The following is an 18863-nucleotide window of genomic DNA, read 5'->3' as shown; positions in this document are numbered from 1 at the left end:
TCCACTATTATTTGAGTTCCTATATCACTACATTGAGGATTTTGTATCATACTTCTCAAGTGTGTACGTTAGTTGAAATGATGGCCTAAGACTAAACTTCTTGTTTCAGAAAGAAATAATCTTGCTGATAAAACATCAAAAGGACTGCTACCTCCATTCTCTGTATGTTTAGAGACGCCTTTTCTTCCCCCATCATATTTTGACAAATCCCCACAGCTTCCTTAATGTGGTGGTGGCTTTATGTGGTAACTTTATGGCAAATTACATGGTTTCACTGTGAATTTATATTGCAATGTGACTTGATTTTCAAATTTCCCTGTCTTACAGATTTATCCATGGCTATGCAGAAAATCTATCAGACATTTGTAGCTTTAGCTGCACAACTTCAATCCGTACATGAAAATGTGAAGGTAAAGATTGCTTTATAATGTAAAATTGTGACATGATTATCTGGCTTCTTTATGGTGGGTTAAACCACAGAGCCTAGGACTTGCCGATCAGGTCGTCAGTTCGAATCCCCGCGACGGGGTGAGCTCCCATTGCTCGGTCCCTGCTCCTGCCAACCTAGCAGTTCAAAAGCACGTCAAAATGCAAGTAGATAAATAGGTACCACTCCAGCGGGAACGTAAACGGCGTTTCCGTGTGCTGCTCTGGTTCGCCAGAAGCAGCTTAGTCATGCTGGCCACATGACCCGGAAGCTGTACGCCGGCTCCCTCGGCAAAATAAAGCGAGATGAGCGCCGCAACCCCAGAGTCGGCCACGACTGTACCTAATGGTCAGGGGTCACCTTACCTTACCTTACCTTACCTAATGTTGATGAATTATTCTGGCTCCTAGTTCAGACTCCAGTGCCCTTTTACTTCCTGCATTGTTGTATCTTCTTAGATTACTTTCTACTTTTTCTTTTGAAATGGAATATGTTGCTGAAATGTTCCTTGAGGGACTTTAAAGCTAGGAGTTTTTGAAAGTTTTTTTTTTCAAAGGTCAGACAATCTAGCAGCTGTTTCCTGATGGCTTGCTAAATTCATAATGTGAAGTTTTTTAATTCTGAGAATCTTGGGCTTTCAGAGGCGCTGTTTCTTTTCATGGTGCTCAAGTTACCAGGTATCATTCAAAATAGTACTTGATAATCTTGAATAGTCTTATTTTTGAAGTGGAGCTGATTCCTGTCTTCATTTATTGTGAGGTAGCCAGATATTTACAGTAGGTGTCACTATACACCTACTAGGCGTTTAAGCAAGGATTATTTCTGTTGCTAGTACTGTATTCTGTCACCTGCTGTGTTGATATCTACTGTGAGTTCAGCAAGGGAAATCCTAGCTAGTTTTGTTGTAGAAGCATATTTATAAAAAATTCTCTCTTGCCTTTTACAATAAACCAACTCAAGGTGACTTGCAGTAGTAAAACACGATATAACAAATGCAATTAAACCAAAAAGATAAAACAGCAGTCCAGGAGATAAATGGCCATTAAAACATCTTGCATACTGCTTAAATGCCTGAGAAAACAGAATGAACTCTGCCCAGTTTTTGAAAGATAATGGAGTTGACAGCAGGCAAATGGGGGTGGGGGAGTTGCTTATCTGGGTACCACCACAGAAAAGGCCCTTTAGTTATTCAGCAGTGCCTGGAGAAGTGCATTTCTCCAGAACCTAAACTGACAAGAAAGTTCATGTAGCAGAAGATAGTGGTGTAGATATTAAGGCTTTAAAGGTCAAAATCACTCCAAATTGAGCCTGAAACTGGAAATATCTAAACCTTCAACATTTACTTAATATAATAAGCCACTTTGAGCTTATGAAAATGTAGAATATATTTTTAAAAACAATACATCTCTAGCATTCTGATTCCCAGGATCACCTCTTATCTTTAATAACTGCCAATGCACTTCAGGGCCTGTTTTCCTGTTTGTAGCGTTGCCATTGTAAATGTTAGCTCACTTGGTTAGAGTGTGGTGCTGATAATGCCAAGATTGCAAGTTTGATCCCCAATATTCAATATTCCTGCATTGCAGGGGGGGTTGGTCTAGACCGGGCATAGGCAAACTCGGCCCTCCAGGTGTTTTTGAGACTACAACTCCCATCATCCCTGACCACTGGTCCTGTTAGCTAGGGATGATGGGAGTTGTAGTCCCAAAACATCATCAAGTTTCCTTCCAACTCTACAAGTCTGTGATTCTATGGCAAACCTTTGAAAACTGTACGATCAAGATAGCCTTTGCTGTCTTTTTCAGATGCTCAAAGACCAGTATCTTGGTTACAGAAAAACCTTTTTGGGGGATGCTGTGGATGTGTTTGAGGCCAGGCGAACGGAAGCAAAGAAGTGGCAGACGGCCCCGCGTGTTACTACTGGACCGACCCCTTTCAGCAGCATACCAAATGCCGCAGCTGTTGCCATGGCTGCAACACTTACCCAGCAGCAACAGCCTGCTACAGGTCTGAGTGCATTCAAGTTATAGCTTTTAGTGTTAACACAAACGGTAAACTTGTACGATGTTTTATATAAGGTCTTCCTTTGTGTTGGAAATTAAAAAAAAAAAATTGTGAGTAACAGTTCATCAAAACGTAGGTAATAGAAAAAGCGGGATAGACTTAGCAATAATTATATACCCAGTATTTAATCTTGTGGTTTTTTATTTGTAGTAGCTTGTTTACTGTATTACTCAACCCTTTCAAATGTGAGTCTTTGTCATCTCTGAATACACATAGGAGAGCTTATCTCTAAAATTATGACACTATTGTATAAACTTTCAAATTTGTTGGGAAATCCTAATTCAAATTTGTTTTCCATTATAGCACTTTGTAATTTGAAATTATGCCTCAAAAGGTAGACGAATGTAAGGACCATTAAAAATATTAAGAGAGTTGATTAAAGTAGTTCAGAACTGTGTATAGAAATTTGGGGGGGGGGGGGGGAGTTGTAGCTGAGGTGTTGATCAAGGGTGAGCAAAACATGGGTAGAAATTAAACAACTTGGGGATGGAGATGTTGACTTCTAATTTATAAAATACTCCAATAAGATATCTTATTGACTGACATATGGCAGTCTAGGTGCTTGAAGTGAGAAGCTAGGTGGCTGCTTCTTTTAAAGTGCCTACCTTCCAAGGAGTTCGGGATCTGCAGGTTGCATTTAGAGAAACTCTGAAACTAGATGACTTTGCCTAAACATGGGTCTGAGCCCGGGTAGCAGTCTCCCTTCTGGACATATCAGAGAGTTTCGTTCGCTCTTGGTGTCCTGTCTCCATCAACCACACCTTTGTGTTTCTGGTGCTGGGCAAAAAGCAACACAGAGCATTTCTACCTAGAGAGGTATTAAATGAGGTGCTGCTGTTGTAAGTATTGGGATCTACAGGGTATTTTCCAGCTTTGACATACAGTTAACTGTTGACAGCTGGATGCTATAATAAGTGAATCCAAATAGAACATGATGAGATCGAAAGGATTGCTACATCCTTCTAGTTTACTGTAGCAATGCAATTTATTCTTTCCCTAGAAATGTGCTGAAGTATGACAACTTTTGAATGCATTCCCCAGTTGTTGTTGGTTTTTCTTATGGAGGGAGGTTTGAATCTGATCTTTAACTACCATAGTCCTCTAAAATCTTTTCCCAAAGCTGTTGAAGCAATGCTGCCTAAACACTTTGTAAAATTAAGGGGAAAGCACTTTACCTGAAGCCTGGTAGGAAACCTCTCTCGGAATCCAAAATATCCTTCCTTGGAAGTGAAATCCATTGATTCAGTGGAGCCTGCTTCCATAGAAGTCTGTGATGGATTGCTGCAAGTGGGATGGATCCGAAGGACTGTTTAGTTTCGATTTTCTTTTGCACTTCGGTAGCGTAAAGCATAGAACAGAGCTTCTGTGAGTGGGAGGCAGCTGCCCCTTACAGAACAGAAAAGGCACCTATTGTATCCAACCTTTTGCCTTTTCTTCTAGTACAAAGGCAGCAAGGTAGGGAAGCGAGTATTTGAATTTGTGCCATCGCTGTAAATTGTATTAGGCCTTGAAAAGAGAAAATTGCAAAAAAAGAGAGGAGAGGCCGTTAATTTGGAGGTGCAGCTGATAATGTTATAGCAGTGTATCCTAAATGGTATAGCTGTAGATAACTGTGAATATTGAAAGTGTCGACGGAATTTGGAAGGGCCATAGCTCAGTGGGCAGAGCATACGCTTGGCACACAGAGGTTCTAAGTTCAATAAAGGTTGAGGCTTTTGGGCAGCAGGGTTAGTAAAGCCTCAGACACTGGAGACTCGCTGCCAGCCACAGCCATTTGGAGCATTGGTTCATAAGCGGCGGCTGTGTGGTTTTCTATCAAAAGTAGCCAAGAGGTCACAAAAGGTATTGCTCATTCTGTGAACTAACTGGCTGTCTTCTTTGATTTGTGTTAAAGAATATTCTGTAACTTAAATGTTAGTGAGGTCTGGTATTTGTGAAGATTCTTGTATTTATGACATAGGGGAGTTTCCCAGGAATAGAAAAGTAAACTTCCCTGAAGTATGGCAGCAGAGGCCATAGGGTTGGTTTTGTTTTTTATAATCACGCTCCTTTCCAGCTCTAGGATATTTTCTTAACTGGAAACAAATGCCTGTGAAATGGCTGACTAGCTGGGAATAATGGTGACTGCTCCACTGTAGCAGAGCGCCTCACATTCTGCCCAGCACAGGTTGTATTAAAGCTGTTTAGCCTAGGTAAAGTAGGAATTAAAATAATTAATTTATTGTCTCCTTTGATAGCTGTGTCATCAAGACGTTTTCATGTAAAAATAGTTTAGTGTAGTTACTGCCTTAAGTGTGTGTTGCTACTGACTAAGCAATCAAGATTTGATTGGCTTACCTAAAAAGCACTTTGCCTGGCTGTGTTCCAACACCTTCTAGCACCTAAAGTTTTAGGGATACCCTAACATGTTACTGTCCAGATGCTGTTGGACTCATCTATCTCCTGGTCAATGATGTCGGGACTTGTAGTCCAGCAACATCTGGAGAGCACAGCATTGGCTACCCTGGTTTGTTGTGTCATTTGACTCTGCAAAGGGTGCAATCGCTGGAAATATTCGCTGGAATGAATGCCTGTCCAAATCATAACACTTCATAGGACCCTGTGCTTGAGCTAGTTGTGTAGTTAAAATCCAATGCCTTGCCACAAACTGAAGCTAAGCTAGGGTTAATTCACTTTATTTTGAAATAGGCTTAGGCAATTTTGGTTGCACCTTTTATTGTCAGTACGAAGAGACTTGAGCAATGATATCTTGCAAACCTGGTAGGGAGCATTGCTGATGTTTACCGTAAACGGGCTCTTAGTAGTGAGCTCTATTTATTTAAACTAAAATTGCTCCTTAGGAGAAAAATATATAATTTTTAAAAAATATAATGCAGGTAATTATAGTTTAAAATATTTCATAACATGTGATCCAAAGGTGACAATGTTTACTTACGTGTTTTGGCATGGACTATCTCTAGTGTTACCTAAGTTATGTACACCTAACTTTTAAATGAGAAGTTATTTGGTTTTCTGGCAGAGTTGCATTTGAGATTGCCATTAAGTTGAAAGTTTGTCAGCTTTAACTACGAAATCCTGTCCCGTCCCCCCCGTAACTTGAATATAGGTCTGTTTTGAACTACAGTGGTGCCTCGCAAGACGAAATTAATCCGTTCCGCGAGTCTCTTCATCTTGCGGTTTTTTCGTCTTGCAAAGCACGGCTATTAACAGCTTAGCGGCTTTAAGAAAAAGGAAACAAACTCGCAAGAACTCGCAAGACGTTTCGTCTTGCGAAGCAAGCCCATAGGGAAATTCATCTTGCGGAACGACTCAAAAAACGGAAAACTCTTTCGTCTTACGCGTTTTTCGTCTTGCGAGGCATTCGTCTTGCAAGGTACCACTGTATTCTAAAAATCTGGAGCGTGCTTTTTATGCAAGCTTGGCTTGGGGGACTTTGGTGTCATCAAACTGTTTAAAGGTCTTCCACCAATGGTGCCTCCTAGGATGGAAAACTGAGACACTTCCTTTAAAAGAGAACACTGGACACTTTTTTTTTGTTAGAAGCCTAAATTACTTTGGATTGGAATTTTTTAAAGGAGCTGCTAGGTAGAGAGTATATCAATTTGTTTACAACTTGTTTTTATCTGTCAATGCAATGCTTGTTCTATGAAAAGAATAAAACGTTAGATCCTGGCTAAATTAGTTGAACTTTGTTCCCACTGAAATTGGTGGGATAAATTAGTCAAGACTTTCCTTACTTCCTACTCCTTTCAGTAGAAATTATGTTCAGCTTGGTCTGGATCTGACCCAAAACCTTTAGTTAGTGTATAGTGCATACTTGGAATACAGAAAGAACCTCAACTTGCCAAATAAGTGCTAAGTACTAATTGCAAGTTCACAACTCTAGTTGCCCTTTACAGCATAATTCTACCTTGAATATAACAACCTCATTTTTGCATTGGATCACCTAAGGTCTGGAGATGTTCCTTTCAAAAGATGCAATGCAGAACAGTGCCTTTTGCTTGATATTTGGCTATCTGTTTAATTAGCAGTTGTGAGAACTTGAATCTCAAGTGTCTGTATATTTACAAGGGCAGAAGGGGGCCATGAACACTGTCTGATTTGTACAATACAGCCTAAAAATTGTCAGCAACTATTTTCTTTTCTTTCCAAATGGCAGTCATGGTAGATGAATGTACTGTAATGCAATAACGAGGCAGAAGAACTTGACAAATTTTAATTGGGAAGATCAGTATCCAAATAGGAAAATTGAGAACCCCTAGAATCCTGAGTAGCTTTTGTTAATTAAAAAAAAAACTTGCTGGTAATCATATTGCCAGTTGTCCTTTACTAGCATGCATTAGAGTCATTGCAGGAATACACAAATATGAAGACGCAGGCACAGTATTTGAACTTGTCAAATCCTTCAGGTTTAACTAATGCACTGTTTGCTGTGCTTAAGGGTAGGAATGCTGACTGTACTCTGAAAACTGTTAAGTAGCTTTTTATAAGTTACGAAATTAATCTCCAGATATTTTGTTATAACTTATTTATAATGAGGGACGAGTACATAGTTCCCTCCCCACCCCACACCGCACAGGACAATGGGTTAAAAATATCTATTTAAACTTGGCATATAAGCATGGATTTTGGCAGTGTGCATATGTAGGGAAACCACTGTCTCTAATCTTCTAAATGATGTTAGAAATTTCTGAATCTGAAATCTTGAATGTATTGGTTAAGGTACACATCTGTGCCTTTTCTGTAAATGTTTATTTAAGCAGGCAAAATGGTTGTAAATGTAGCAAAGTTCTAACAACTCAGTAACTCTATCATTTTTTTGTGTGAACCAGTTTTAATTGTCATGTTTTGACTTGCTCTAAAATGATCAATAAATTTAATAAAACAAAGTCATTGTCTTGTGTTTTATCAACTTGTTTCACTTTGTTTTTGGTGGGTTGTTTTTTTTAAAGAACTTGGATAAAATACTCAAATGAGTATTTAATATCAGACATTTGTAACGTGGTAATTTTAACCATGTTCCTATAAAACTTTATTTTTAAAGAATCACTTCTAGCTGCTTGTAGGATATTCAGATATAATTCCAGCAAGGAGCAGAAATTCTAACTTACATGCTGAGTTGTCATAATATCATGGTTTCATGCTGTGGCATAATATGCAAGGCTTACCAGTAGTTTCATCTTGTATTGCATTTCGTATCTTAAGGAATTACTGATTCAGATGCTAAGATAGTTTGGGGAGGAATTATAATGAAAGTCTGGGTGCTTCAGAAAGCGTTTGTTAAGCTGTGATTATTTACTCTCTTTAATGGAAGGGTTTACGTCATGGATCTCTGTTGCGAAAGAGTAAGGCAAGTTTTGTTTTCATTTTTTTTTTACACCAGGGCCACAGCCGTCTCTGGGAGTTAGTTTTGGAACGCCATTCGGTTCAGGTATTGGCACTGGCTTGCAATCAAGTGGCTTAGGGTCTTCAAGCCTTGGAGGTACACTTTAACTTTTTCTAATGTTTCACTGAATTACTATTATACAGCACTTCCTGAATTGGACTAGGCAGCACACGTCACCCATAGAACTAAATTCTTAAATGTCTTATGCTAAATAAGCAAGATCAAGCCCTGTAATCCACATGAATTGATACAAAAGCACCACCAGCCTCTGGTTCTGTACTCTCAACTTCCCATTTTGGGTTAGAAAGCCTATTGCAATTGTAAGCACCCATTGAGAGAGTGGGACAAATCTACCTTTCTAGTCCTTATTTCCCTATTCTCAGCCAAGATGATTCATTTGCATTGCCATCTCCATCATGCACCCTTCCACTTAATCTGCCCTGATCTCTATGCTCATTTGGGCATCTGTTTGATAGTGTGAGATCACCAAGACTTTATCCTTCTTAGAATACATCAAGGCATCTCATCTAAACCACTTCTATTTAAACAGACATTTTGTGGGATAGAGATGACTGGTTGCCTAAATGTATATTTAGGCTTCTGTTCTTTTGTGTTTGCACATAGATATGCTTCTGTCATGTGCCTTGATCGTAGGGAATAGGATGCATTTGGAACCTAAATTAGTGCACGGTTCACAAAAATATAATTTCACTGGTGTCGATACCAGCTTTTTGGCCTATTCTGTTAATATCTATTCTGGGAATTGGCTGATACAGCACACACTTCATCCCCTGTTGCTGATATGCAGAGAGAGGTGTTCCATTTTCCTTTATGCCTGAGCAACCATCAGGTTGATAGATCTCTGTGGATACTGTAGAATAGCCACAGCAAAACTCCATGTCAAGCATGTGTTGCTAAACTGGTGCATTGGCAAATTTCCCTTGAAGAAATGACCCCTTGGCCATCTCCTGGTCTTTAAAGTCTGCACATATTCTGTGCATGTAAATACAAGTTATTGTGTGAGTGTGTACAGGAAATCCATGGAGAAAAGGAGAATAAACCTAAACCTGTCAGAAACGCAACAAAAAGCGCTGGTGAAGATACCCCACCATATAAAGTAGCTGAGATTAGCTGCAAGAATAGAATAGCAAACTGTGAGGTGCAAAAAGCATTGTTAAAGGAAATCAAATCATTTTAAACTTGCATGAGCTGCAGCGTACTACTTTGCCATTTGTGTTAGGTTTCGGTCATGATTCTCCCTTCACCTCCCGTTTCCAGAAATGGAGGTGTAAGCGCAGCTCTCTGTAGTTTCTGAGTATACATATTCCTGTTGCTCAGTAAACTACCAGTCCTATGTGGTGGGTGCAAGTGGAGTGTGAAACCGGCCTTCCTGAAGATTCTTGCCAGATTATTGCTATTTCCAGCAAGGGAGATGCTCCCTCCATTTATTGCCCTAAGTGGAAGTGTGGGAGTTGAGATGCAAGATTTCCTTTCCAGCCATGTTTGGGGAAGAAGGTGGGCGTTTTATTGCCTCCTTAGTAAGAAGGCTGATATCTTATGCGTGCTTGCTTGAAAGCAATTCTGCTGAAATCATAGCAGTATTCTATTTTCTTACAAGTAAATTCTATAATTGGGGGTAGAACCCTTGTCTCCCAAAGCAGAAAGTTGCCTCTCTACCACAATAATTGGAGGGAATCTTACTTGTTATTTACTCAACCATGGGTTTGACAAGAATGCCAAACTACCTTCTGTGTCTGCCACCAAAAGTCTAGTCCAACCCACTGCCTTCTGCAATCACATCCAGGTTTGAGAAAGTTAGTCCTTTAACTTAATCAGTTGAACCTACTATGCATCTCGTTTCCCTAACTTCCCTAATCCATTAAGAGCAATTGAAGAATGTGTGTCTGCCTGCAGACTTTTCTATTTAATCAGACTTAATAACGAAGTCTTGTGCAGATAAACCCCTTTTTTAACCTTCCCATGGCAGTTCAATAACAATAGCTCCAATGCTGCAGAGCATATGTTGAAGAGACATTGTGGAAGGCCAATTCTTGAAAGCGATCTAGCCCTGTGTGTATCTTAACGTGTGTTCCCTGTCTTCACTATTGTTCCACTAGGGTTTGGAAGTAGCTCTGCTTTTGGAAGCAGTGGCACGGGTGCACCATCTTTTGGATTTGGAGCTACAAATAAGCCTTCAGGAAGCCTTAGTGCAGGTTTGTTCTGTTCTGAGTGTTAAGGTATTATAAGTTATCAGTACCTAACGCATGGCATCCATTTTAGTCGTTGCATTCAAATCTTCTGTTTGTGGAAATTATAGTTTTCAGAATGGTTTTGGAAGCTCCCATCTGAAGAAGGATAATTTAGTAGATTAGAAAAGTGTTTTCATTTCCTTCTCGCAAGCTCAGTAGTGAGAATCCATAGGCCCTTCCATGGGAACTTTGGGCTTGCTTTTCTCAAATACTGTCTCCCTCAATGCTGCATAGCAAATCTTTCGAAGATGAAGAAAACGGCATTGTAGGGTATGATACGATAGATTTGCTACTTAAAAGGAAGAAGTCATTTCAGCAGCTTTATAGAGACATGGTGATGAGCTAGTTATAGATGCAGCCATACCTTTCGCTGGAATGCAATTTTGCATACTAGCTTGTTTCAAAAGCACCAGTTTCTGCCAGCTCATTTATTGCTAGCTAATCTAAACCAGTTATTTCTCTGAACCACTTGCACACCTCTCAGTGAAGCGTTGGCTTATGACAATTGTTTTATGCCTCTTAATTGTAGTTAGGCAGTAACTTTGTAAGTTTACTTTTGAGAAAAGCAAATCCATATCTATTCTGGGTGCATGTGACTAGCTGTATGATGGTTCATATTCTAGCCTTTGTCCATTAAAAGGACTCGAAGTATCTGCTGCACTTTTGGGGTTAAAAGTAAGAGTTGTACCTAATACGTTTCCCAAACTGGGTACCCCTCAGGGTGGATAAGGTCAGGTTTTTGGATTATGTAGTCTTTATGTACAAACCACTTAAATACAAAAGTAGCCCTATTGGAATATGCTTAAGAACTTAACTGCACCTGCAGAATCAACTACCCTCACTATAGACTCTTCCTCCCCACCCCACTGAATGTAGATCTGATGTTTCATCAAAACACCTTTCCTTGAAGTTATTGTAAGCTAATTGGCTATCACCATCAACTCATGGTTGCAATGTTAATTGGATTCCCAGCTTAATTATTAACTTCCTTGGATGGGTTTAACGTTAGTGTGGAATTGAAAACGCTTAACAACTATTGACAATATGTGCAAGGAACTTTTTCTCATCAGGTCGCTTCATAGACTTGCTCCTCACATCATGTTATTGATTTATTTACCGTTAGAATATTTCTAATCCGTCCTTAATTTAAAAGCTTTCCAGGGTGGTGTGCAGAAGGGTGAATAAAATTAATTTTCACAACATACAAATAGAATTTCAAGCCAACCAGTAAATGTAACGAAGTAAAACAAAGCTAAAAACAGAATACCATACAATTCAAAAAAACATTTAAAATGCCCTAGGCAAATGGGAAAGGCTTCACTGAAAACCAGGTAATATCAGTGCCAAATGTTCTAGAGTGGCACTCTGACAACCTCCTTTGTAAAAGTATAACATACCTCTGCTAAAGATGGTACTATCCAGATTTAGTTTTTCTCTTTAAGTATCTTAGGTTTTCAGGACATGCCAGGTCCTGTTTTCTGGACTCATCGGAAAGGAAGAGAGCTTCTCTTCATGGTAGAAGGGTTCTAATGTGCTGCTTCATTTAACACCTGGTTCTCTCTAGAAGCAGCACATAAGGCCTAAGGTTTCTTAGTCCCAGTTACTGGGATAAGAAGGACTTCTGTTTTTCGTTTTTCTAAATTGAGCTGTTGCCATTCCTTTTCTGTTGTCTGGTCAGATATACTTGTATATGCAGGTGATCCCAGTGTCTGGCTCAGGGGCACAATATGTAATTGGCTCTGCCCCCTGAGCTGCCAATTTCCATTTGGCATGACCACCCCACCTGGCTCCAGGTGGTATACATGACAGTTCTAGTGAAGAAATGAAAAAAGTAGATCCCATAAGCCCTGGCGTCTGTCCATGCCTGGTTTAAAGAACCAGAACTTGCTTATGACCTGCCTGAAATTTATTCCACAGCTGTAGTACAGTAGATTGTCCCTAGCTGCCTTGGCTAGGAGACTGATGTGATCACAGCGTCTCTCACGTTCAAATATTTTCCCCTCCTCTACAAGGCTTTGGCAGTTCGAGCACATCTGGGTTTAACTTCAGCAATCCTGGCATCACGGCATCTGCTGGCCTGACTTTTGGGGTGTCCAACCCAGCCTCTGCAAGTTTTGGCACAGGAGGACAGCTTCTCCAGCTGAAGAAACCCCCAGCTGGGAACAAGAGGGGGAAAAGATAAATGTGAAAAGGGGGTGGGAGGGCTAGGGTCAGAGAAAAGGGACAACTCATTGGCATAAGTCATCCTGGGGGGAAATCTATTTTTTTAAGCTGATATATAGTAGGTGCTCTGTGTCCTTGGAGATTTATAACATTTTGCTACTTCTTCCCATTCTGGATTATAAAACGTAATTGTAACAAACAGCTATTTTTTGGGTGACTCAGAACTCGTGTAAGAATCCTTTTTTGTGGGGGGAGGGAATCATAGTTTTTAGATATGCACTTCATTATTAAGAAACCGTGTAAAACCATCTATTTAACCTAAGATTAGTAACAAGATATTTTTGTTAATATGCTTTAAACCATATAGAGAGATGCATATTTGGTTTCCTTGTACAGGTAAAGTATATTCTAGTACAAATGCTTGAGTCCATGTCTTCTGTTTCTTGATATGGCCCTTTAAAAAACATCAGGGTGGTTTTGTGAATATGTGTGTAAATATATACAGTATAAACGCACACTCAGATATGTATATGGGTACATACCATGCATTTCAGACCTTGTCTTGTAAGACAGAACGTTTTCAAGTTTGTGTTTTGGGTTCTTTCTCCCCTCCTATGTTGTGGCAGCATATTGGAAAACCAGCTGTAACATTTACTAATGCATGTGAGACGTTGTGGGCTGTTTTGTCTGTTTTCCATTTCTGTTTTGTTTTCCATTCAGTGCTTTAAAATGAACTGGATGTTCAATGTAAACATTCTCAGACCGGTTTGGTTCTCAGCTGTGGCGATGTGTCTTTGCTGTACAGTTGCTCAACTGCAGCCATGCGAACTAGAGGGCTTCAGGTAGATTTTTGGAGAGCTGATGACTGATTAGTGCATTTTGAAACGGCCTTAGTTTTCACAAACAGCTCACCCAAGCAGTGTGGTCTCGCAAGAAGAATACATGGGAGTGATACCCATAAAAAGTGTCTGCCCATAAAAATCAGTGTGCTGCTCTCCCATGTTGGGCTGTTCACATGAGCAGGCCGTGTGCACGAGTGGTTTGCATAAGACGGGGCTGTTTTGGAACAGATGGGTCCACTTAAACTTCGGGCTCACTTCCATCCTAAAGCAGACAGACTCTGCTTCTCTCGTCATTCTGCATGAATTGATGCTTACAGATAGCAGGCATGGTAAGAGGCTACGAAGGGTCGATCACAGCAGGACACTTGAGAGTAAACTACAATATTTGACACAATTACAATAGTAATAGCCTTGCATTAGTTGAGCTGCATCTCCAGCTCAGTGAATGTTTTAAAACAGAAACAACAGGAACATTTATTGCCTTAAATGAGGGACTACAGTCATAGTCCTTGAACTGTGTTGCCAGCACAGACCCCATTTACTTCACTGGGGCTTGTGCCATCTCTTCTGAGGGCCGGGCTGTAAATTAGCCCATCAGATCATTGCTCTGTGTGTGTGTGTTTGTGCGCGCGTGTTTGTGTACAGAATTTTTGTGAGGTCTAGCCTTTTTACACAAAGAATATTTTGTATATAACTCCAAGCAGGTATTCGTAGTTCTCATCTAGGCACCTTTAAAAACAAAAAGATAAGTCGTGCACCTATGTATTTTCTGGTTTTGAAGTTGGTTGCTTTCAGGCATTACTATTTTTGTAAGTTCTGCCAGCGTTTTTTGTCTTGGTGCAACAGCAAGTCATCTGGCAAATGTGTGAGTCCTGAGTGTGATGCATTCAGAAGTAAGGGGAACAGCTTACTTAACACAAGTCATTTCACCTTTATATATGAAGTATGGGCCGTTTTTCTTTTTCTTTTGGAAAGAGGAAGAAATTAAACTTGACAGAATTAAGGAAAACTTAAAAACAAATTTCAGGCCACAGTTCTGTTTTGAATTTGTATTTGGGCTCCAGCAAAAAAGATGTGCAACTTGGATATATGTTAACTGCTTTTTACAATATTAAAATGTTAAAATTTCTTTGTATATAATTTGTGAACCTATTTTTTTAACTGTGTTGTCTTTGTCCATATGTGCATCTTTTCTGTTCTACAAATAATAAAACGGATTGAAGTGTGATGTGTCAATAATACTTGCATTTATTTCTGGATGGTGTTTTCATTCCTCTTGGGCTGTGATCCCCCACACATGATATTGTGCTCAGTGGACTATCGGTGGTGCTGTTTCAAACAATATGTTTTCTGTTACATAAGAACAACCCTGAGCGTTTCCCAATATGCATTTGTATGGCCAGTGTAACATATGATCCAATCCAATCCCTGGATTTAACCAGCAGCAATTCCTTTCAATTCGATTATTTTCTATACCACCCTTCTGAGGACCACAGTATTAAAAACACAAAATACATAACAGTAACAAAAACAATACACGCATCCCCAACAGTTTAAAAGGCCATAGATCGTTTAATTCACCAAAGGCCTGGTTATAGAGAAACGTTTTGGCCTGGCGCCTAAAGGCATATAATGAAGACGCCGGCCGAACCTCCCTGGGGAGAGCATTCGACAAATGGGGAGCCACTGCAGAAACGTCCCTGTTCTTGTGTTGCTGCCCTCCCAACCTCTCATGGGGGAGTCACATGAAGAAGGACCTCAGGTGATAAACACAGAGTCTGGGTCTGTTCATATGAGGAGAGGCAGTCCTTGAGGTATTGTGGTCCTGAGCCTTTAAAAGGCTTTATATGGACAGAAAAATGAACTGTCGTCGTACTTGGAGTTGCTGGTGTCCTTTGTCCATTATATTCACGTCTGCAATTGTGTTGCTGAAGAACACTGGAACTCCTTGAGTGTGGCGAGAACACCCCGAGTCCTCCCTACACTTAGGAACATTTTACTGATTTGGCACTTGGGTTGGATAGTTCCCAATTCAGCATTTAAATATTTTAAAATTTTGACTGACTCAGTACAATTCTATGCTTCATGTTACTTCTTTTTTTTATTAATTACAGTATAGGGTTGGTATCGGGGATCTGTTAGCTTCTAAGGCATCTCACATCATACCTTACAACCTTTATTTTTTGTCTCCAGCTCAAAACCTGGATAGATGAATTAAAATATTGAATGATCCGTATCATTTGTTGTTTCAACCACTGGCCATTACAAAAGATCATGAAAAAGTTACACTTGATATTGGACGTTTGGTAACTTTAATACCTTGGGTGATAGCTAATTCCCCCCTGAAATGGTTTACAACATATGATAAGGAAATGCGGTGTCTATGTACTATTTCTATGTAGTTTGTGCAGGAATTCCATATGGATTGTGTGCTTCAATGGGATACACACTGAACATATTCTCAACAAAGAATACATTAGCCCTTTACCCAGGGCTCTTTGGGGGTTTTTTTTGCTGAGACACAGCTACCCCCAAAAAACTTTTATAATTTGTATCTAGATAAGTAAATCAAATGTTTGACTCTTTGTTTCTGTGGTGCTTACGTAGGAATGCCTAGTGGATCTGGTCCAGCTTCTAGTGCATCACTTGTTGCAATGGGAAATATACCAAAGATATTTACAACGGATTATACATCAGGTAAATTTTGCAACCTTAACGTTGCCGCAGGGATCTTTGCTTTTGCTGCAACACCAAGCAACTCTGCATGGAATTGTTTCAATTCAGTATCAGGATAAGAAAAACAGGTGTTTGACTTTTATTTCTATGGTGCTTATGCAGGGGTTTCGAGTTCACCAGGTCCGACTCCTGCTGCATCGTGCACTTCAGTAGGATGTTCACCGAACCCATTCACGATGAATACACTAGGTAAATTTGTTAGTCTGTAAGGTGCTGCAACGCTTTGGTTTTTCTGCTGTAGCACAAACACCCCCACCCCACCCATAGAAATTGCTTACAATCAGATGTTTGTGTTCTGTTTCTGTGTGGCACTTCTGCAGGAATTCCAGGCCTAGCACTCAGTGGATCATGTACTTCAATAGGATCTGCACCAAACATACTCTTAATGAAGACTGTGCCAGGTTAGATAATTTCTATGTCATTTATGCTCTGGTTCTTACTATGCTTTTCAGCTCAGAGGTAGCTGGTGCAGGAGGGTGAAATCTGAATGGATTTCCACTGTATAAAGTGTTTTACAGGTCTCGTGTTGACTTTCCCCAGAGATAAGGAGATAATGTCAGATTACAAAATATTAGCTTGCTGAAATCTGCTGAAATCTGCAAGCTGTGTAGATAACTGGGGTTTAGGCCTGCACTCATATCAGCCCCAGCAACTATGGCCAGTGGCGAGCAATGAGGGGAGTTGTAATTCAGCAACAACTGGAGGGCTAAATGCTCCTTGCACCTGAGATAACTTTTCTCTGGGTCTTTCCTAGCTAAAGACAACTCTTACCCTACCTGAAGACGTGCATTGTCCAGCAAGAGTGGACCATAATCCACTGGTACAGAATATGCTTTGTTTTCCCTCCCACCCAAAAGAGAAAAGTTTGGGCTCAATCCTTGCAACTCCAGCTAAAAGATTTGAGGTGGGATTATTCCCCCCCCCAAAAAAACTTGCTGTCTGTGTCTTTGGTCAGGGAGGAAAGCACTGGATTATATGGAATCATACATTTTTTAGAGTGGAAAGGAACTCTGGGGTGCCCCCCCCCCAAAGCTCTGGTCATTATATCCACCTTGCAACCTCAGCAGATGGCTGCCCTTCTTTAACTATCTAATGAAGGAGAACTCACCATCTTCTGAGGCAGTCCGTCAAACAGCTCTTATACATACACCTTAATCCTGCCACACATCATTACCACTAGGTGGCAATAAGTGCCTAGTAGTCCAGCCTCCAGCCTCCCCCCAATATCAGTGGAAAGACTTCGGACCTCCTTGTTTTTCTGAACTGATACTACTACTACCAAAGATTTTCTACCCACCATGCAGAACTCCACACTCGGCTCCAATTCAGCAGGCACCTTCTGCTCCTAAGTTAAAATCAATACATTAGGAGCTCCAGCCACTGAATTCCCATACAATATAGGAAGCTGCCTCAATACTGAGTCAGACCATCTATCTCAATATCGTCTGCACTGACACCTGTTCTGCCCTATACTGTATATATGTAAAGCAGTATTTAAACAGTCATGACTTCCCCAAAAGAATCCTGGGACGTGTAGTTTGTTAAGGCCGCTGAGAGTTGTTAACAGACCCTTATTCCAAGACTAGTTTAATAATCAATCCCTCTCCACAGAGAACTCTGGGAATTGTAGCTCCGTGAGGAGAATGTGGGTCTTCCTAACAACTCTCAAAGAAGAGTTGCTATTGTTTTGTTTTCTATTTATTTGTGCTTTTATCTGTCTTGTGAATCACCTTGAGAACTTTGGATGAATAATAAATAATGGATTAATAAATAATGACAAATAATGCGTTCCGGCCTCTCTGGCCCTCAGGACACTCCCCAGGCCACGCCATTCACCCCCTCCTTGAGTGTTTTTGCTTGGCTGAAATGTGTTATTGACATCTGATAATGCCTCTTTATTGTCCTAATGGAGGGTACAGAGGAGTGGTGTGTGTGTGTGTGTGTGTGTAGAAGCTGGCCTGCTGTAAAAAAAGAAAAGGGAAAAAAGAGTGAGATTTACATGAGTTGCTCCTCCCACTTTTGTCTCTAGCCACACCCACCACTGCCATGTGATTCCTGGATGTTTGCTTTTGGAAGGGAAGGTGGCCTAATGCATGAAAATTATTCCCGATCTCCTGGCCTAAATTGTTTTTTTCTCTTTACCTCAGGCATCATTAAGCGGCGTTCACCAGTAGCACTTAGCACCATCCTAGAAAATGGGGAGGTTACAGCAACAAAATTAAACTAAGTTGCATAGAATTAATCTCCTGGACAAGAAATGGCCATTCTCTCTCTCTCCAATGCCTTGATCCTAATACAGCACTGATACCAAGACCAGACTTTGTACCTGTCGTTTTTTCTCAAGAGTTATTACAAAGGTGACCTAGGCTTCTTGATCTGTGATTACATCCCTAACAAAGCTTAAAATGAAGGTAGGGTTGCCAATAGCTTCTTGGTACGCTCCTGTGCCTTTAGCAGCAGCTGGTTCTGCAGCAATGGATATCTCTGTGTTATGGGAAGCTTTGCCTGCTAATTCCTGCATCTCAATAAGCTGTTAAAAGCATAGCTACAGAGGCAGTTTGAAAAGCTGGCAGTCCAGAACAAAGTTACATGTTCAGCATTTATGTGCAGGCTGCATCCTAGGAAAGAAAGGATAGAGTTATTTGCCTTATCCTGAAAACCCAGAGCAACTGGGTTGCTTTGTGGTAGAACTGCAAGCATTCTCAGAATAACATGGTTGCCTGAACCCACTTTCTAACTCAAGGCCCACTGAGGTAGCATAGATTTCCTTGGTGTGTGAATTGACCGTTTCACATGACAAATATTTTTCCATCAATGAGTTTTATTTTTTCCACATTCCAAGCAAGTAGGGCGGGGGGACTCTCCTGGCTCTCATGACTCTCCCCAGGTGCCACCCTTCCACAGCTACACCTTCCTCCAGCATTTTTGCCTGACAGGAATGTATTTTTGATTCTTACTTGCCTGGATATAGGCTAGGGAGGGTTGTGTGAGTGTGT

At 40.5% G+C, this 18863-nt stretch overlaps 1 protein-coding gene and 1 long non-coding RNA gene across 4 annotated transcripts in view; both read left to right on the top strand.

The window, feature by feature from the left end:
* Nucleotides 1-18180, top strand: part of NUP58 (nucleoporin 58) — a 34975-nt gene extending 16795 nt beyond the window's left edge. For 2 of the 3 annotated variants that reach the window (XM_083736712.1, XM_083736711.1), the window contains exons 12-19: nucleotides 328-410; nucleotides 2233-2434; nucleotides 7875-7973; nucleotides 9995-10090; nucleotides 15739-15828; nucleotides 15970-16056; nucleotides 16188-16268; nucleotides 18015-18180. In XM_083736712.1, coding sequence (XP_083592838.1) covers nucleotides 328-410; nucleotides 2233-2434; nucleotides 7875-7973; nucleotides 9995-10090; nucleotides 15739-15828; nucleotides 15970-16056; nucleotides 16188-16268; nucleotides 18015-18094 — 818 coding nt within the window. In that variant the 3' untranslated portion in view covers nucleotides 18095-18180. Of the gene's footprint in view, nucleotides 1-327; nucleotides 411-2232; nucleotides 2435-7874; nucleotides 7974-9994; nucleotides 10091-12138; nucleotides 14368-15738; nucleotides 15829-15969; nucleotides 16057-16187; nucleotides 16269-18014 lie in introns of those variants that run through there. The other variant, XM_083736713.1, reaches the window with a different exon arrangement.
* On the top strand, nucleotides 2441-7376 carry LOC310843861. The gene is made up of 2 exons (XR_014563712.1): nucleotides 2441-5601; nucleotides 5865-7376. It is a non-coding gene; the product is annotated as an uncharacterized lncRNA (long non-coding RNA).
* Nucleotides 18181-18863: the final 683 nt, after the last annotated feature.

Source organism: Podarcis gaigeae, assembly GCF_964106915.1.
Source record: "Podarcis gaigeae genome assembly, chromosome: 4".
NCBI lineage: Eukaryota > Metazoa > Chordata > Lepidosauria > Squamata > Lacertidae > Podarcis > Podarcis gaigeae.
Note: the sequence above shows the minus strand (reverse complement) of the source record. Positions and strands in the feature narration are given on the sequence as shown.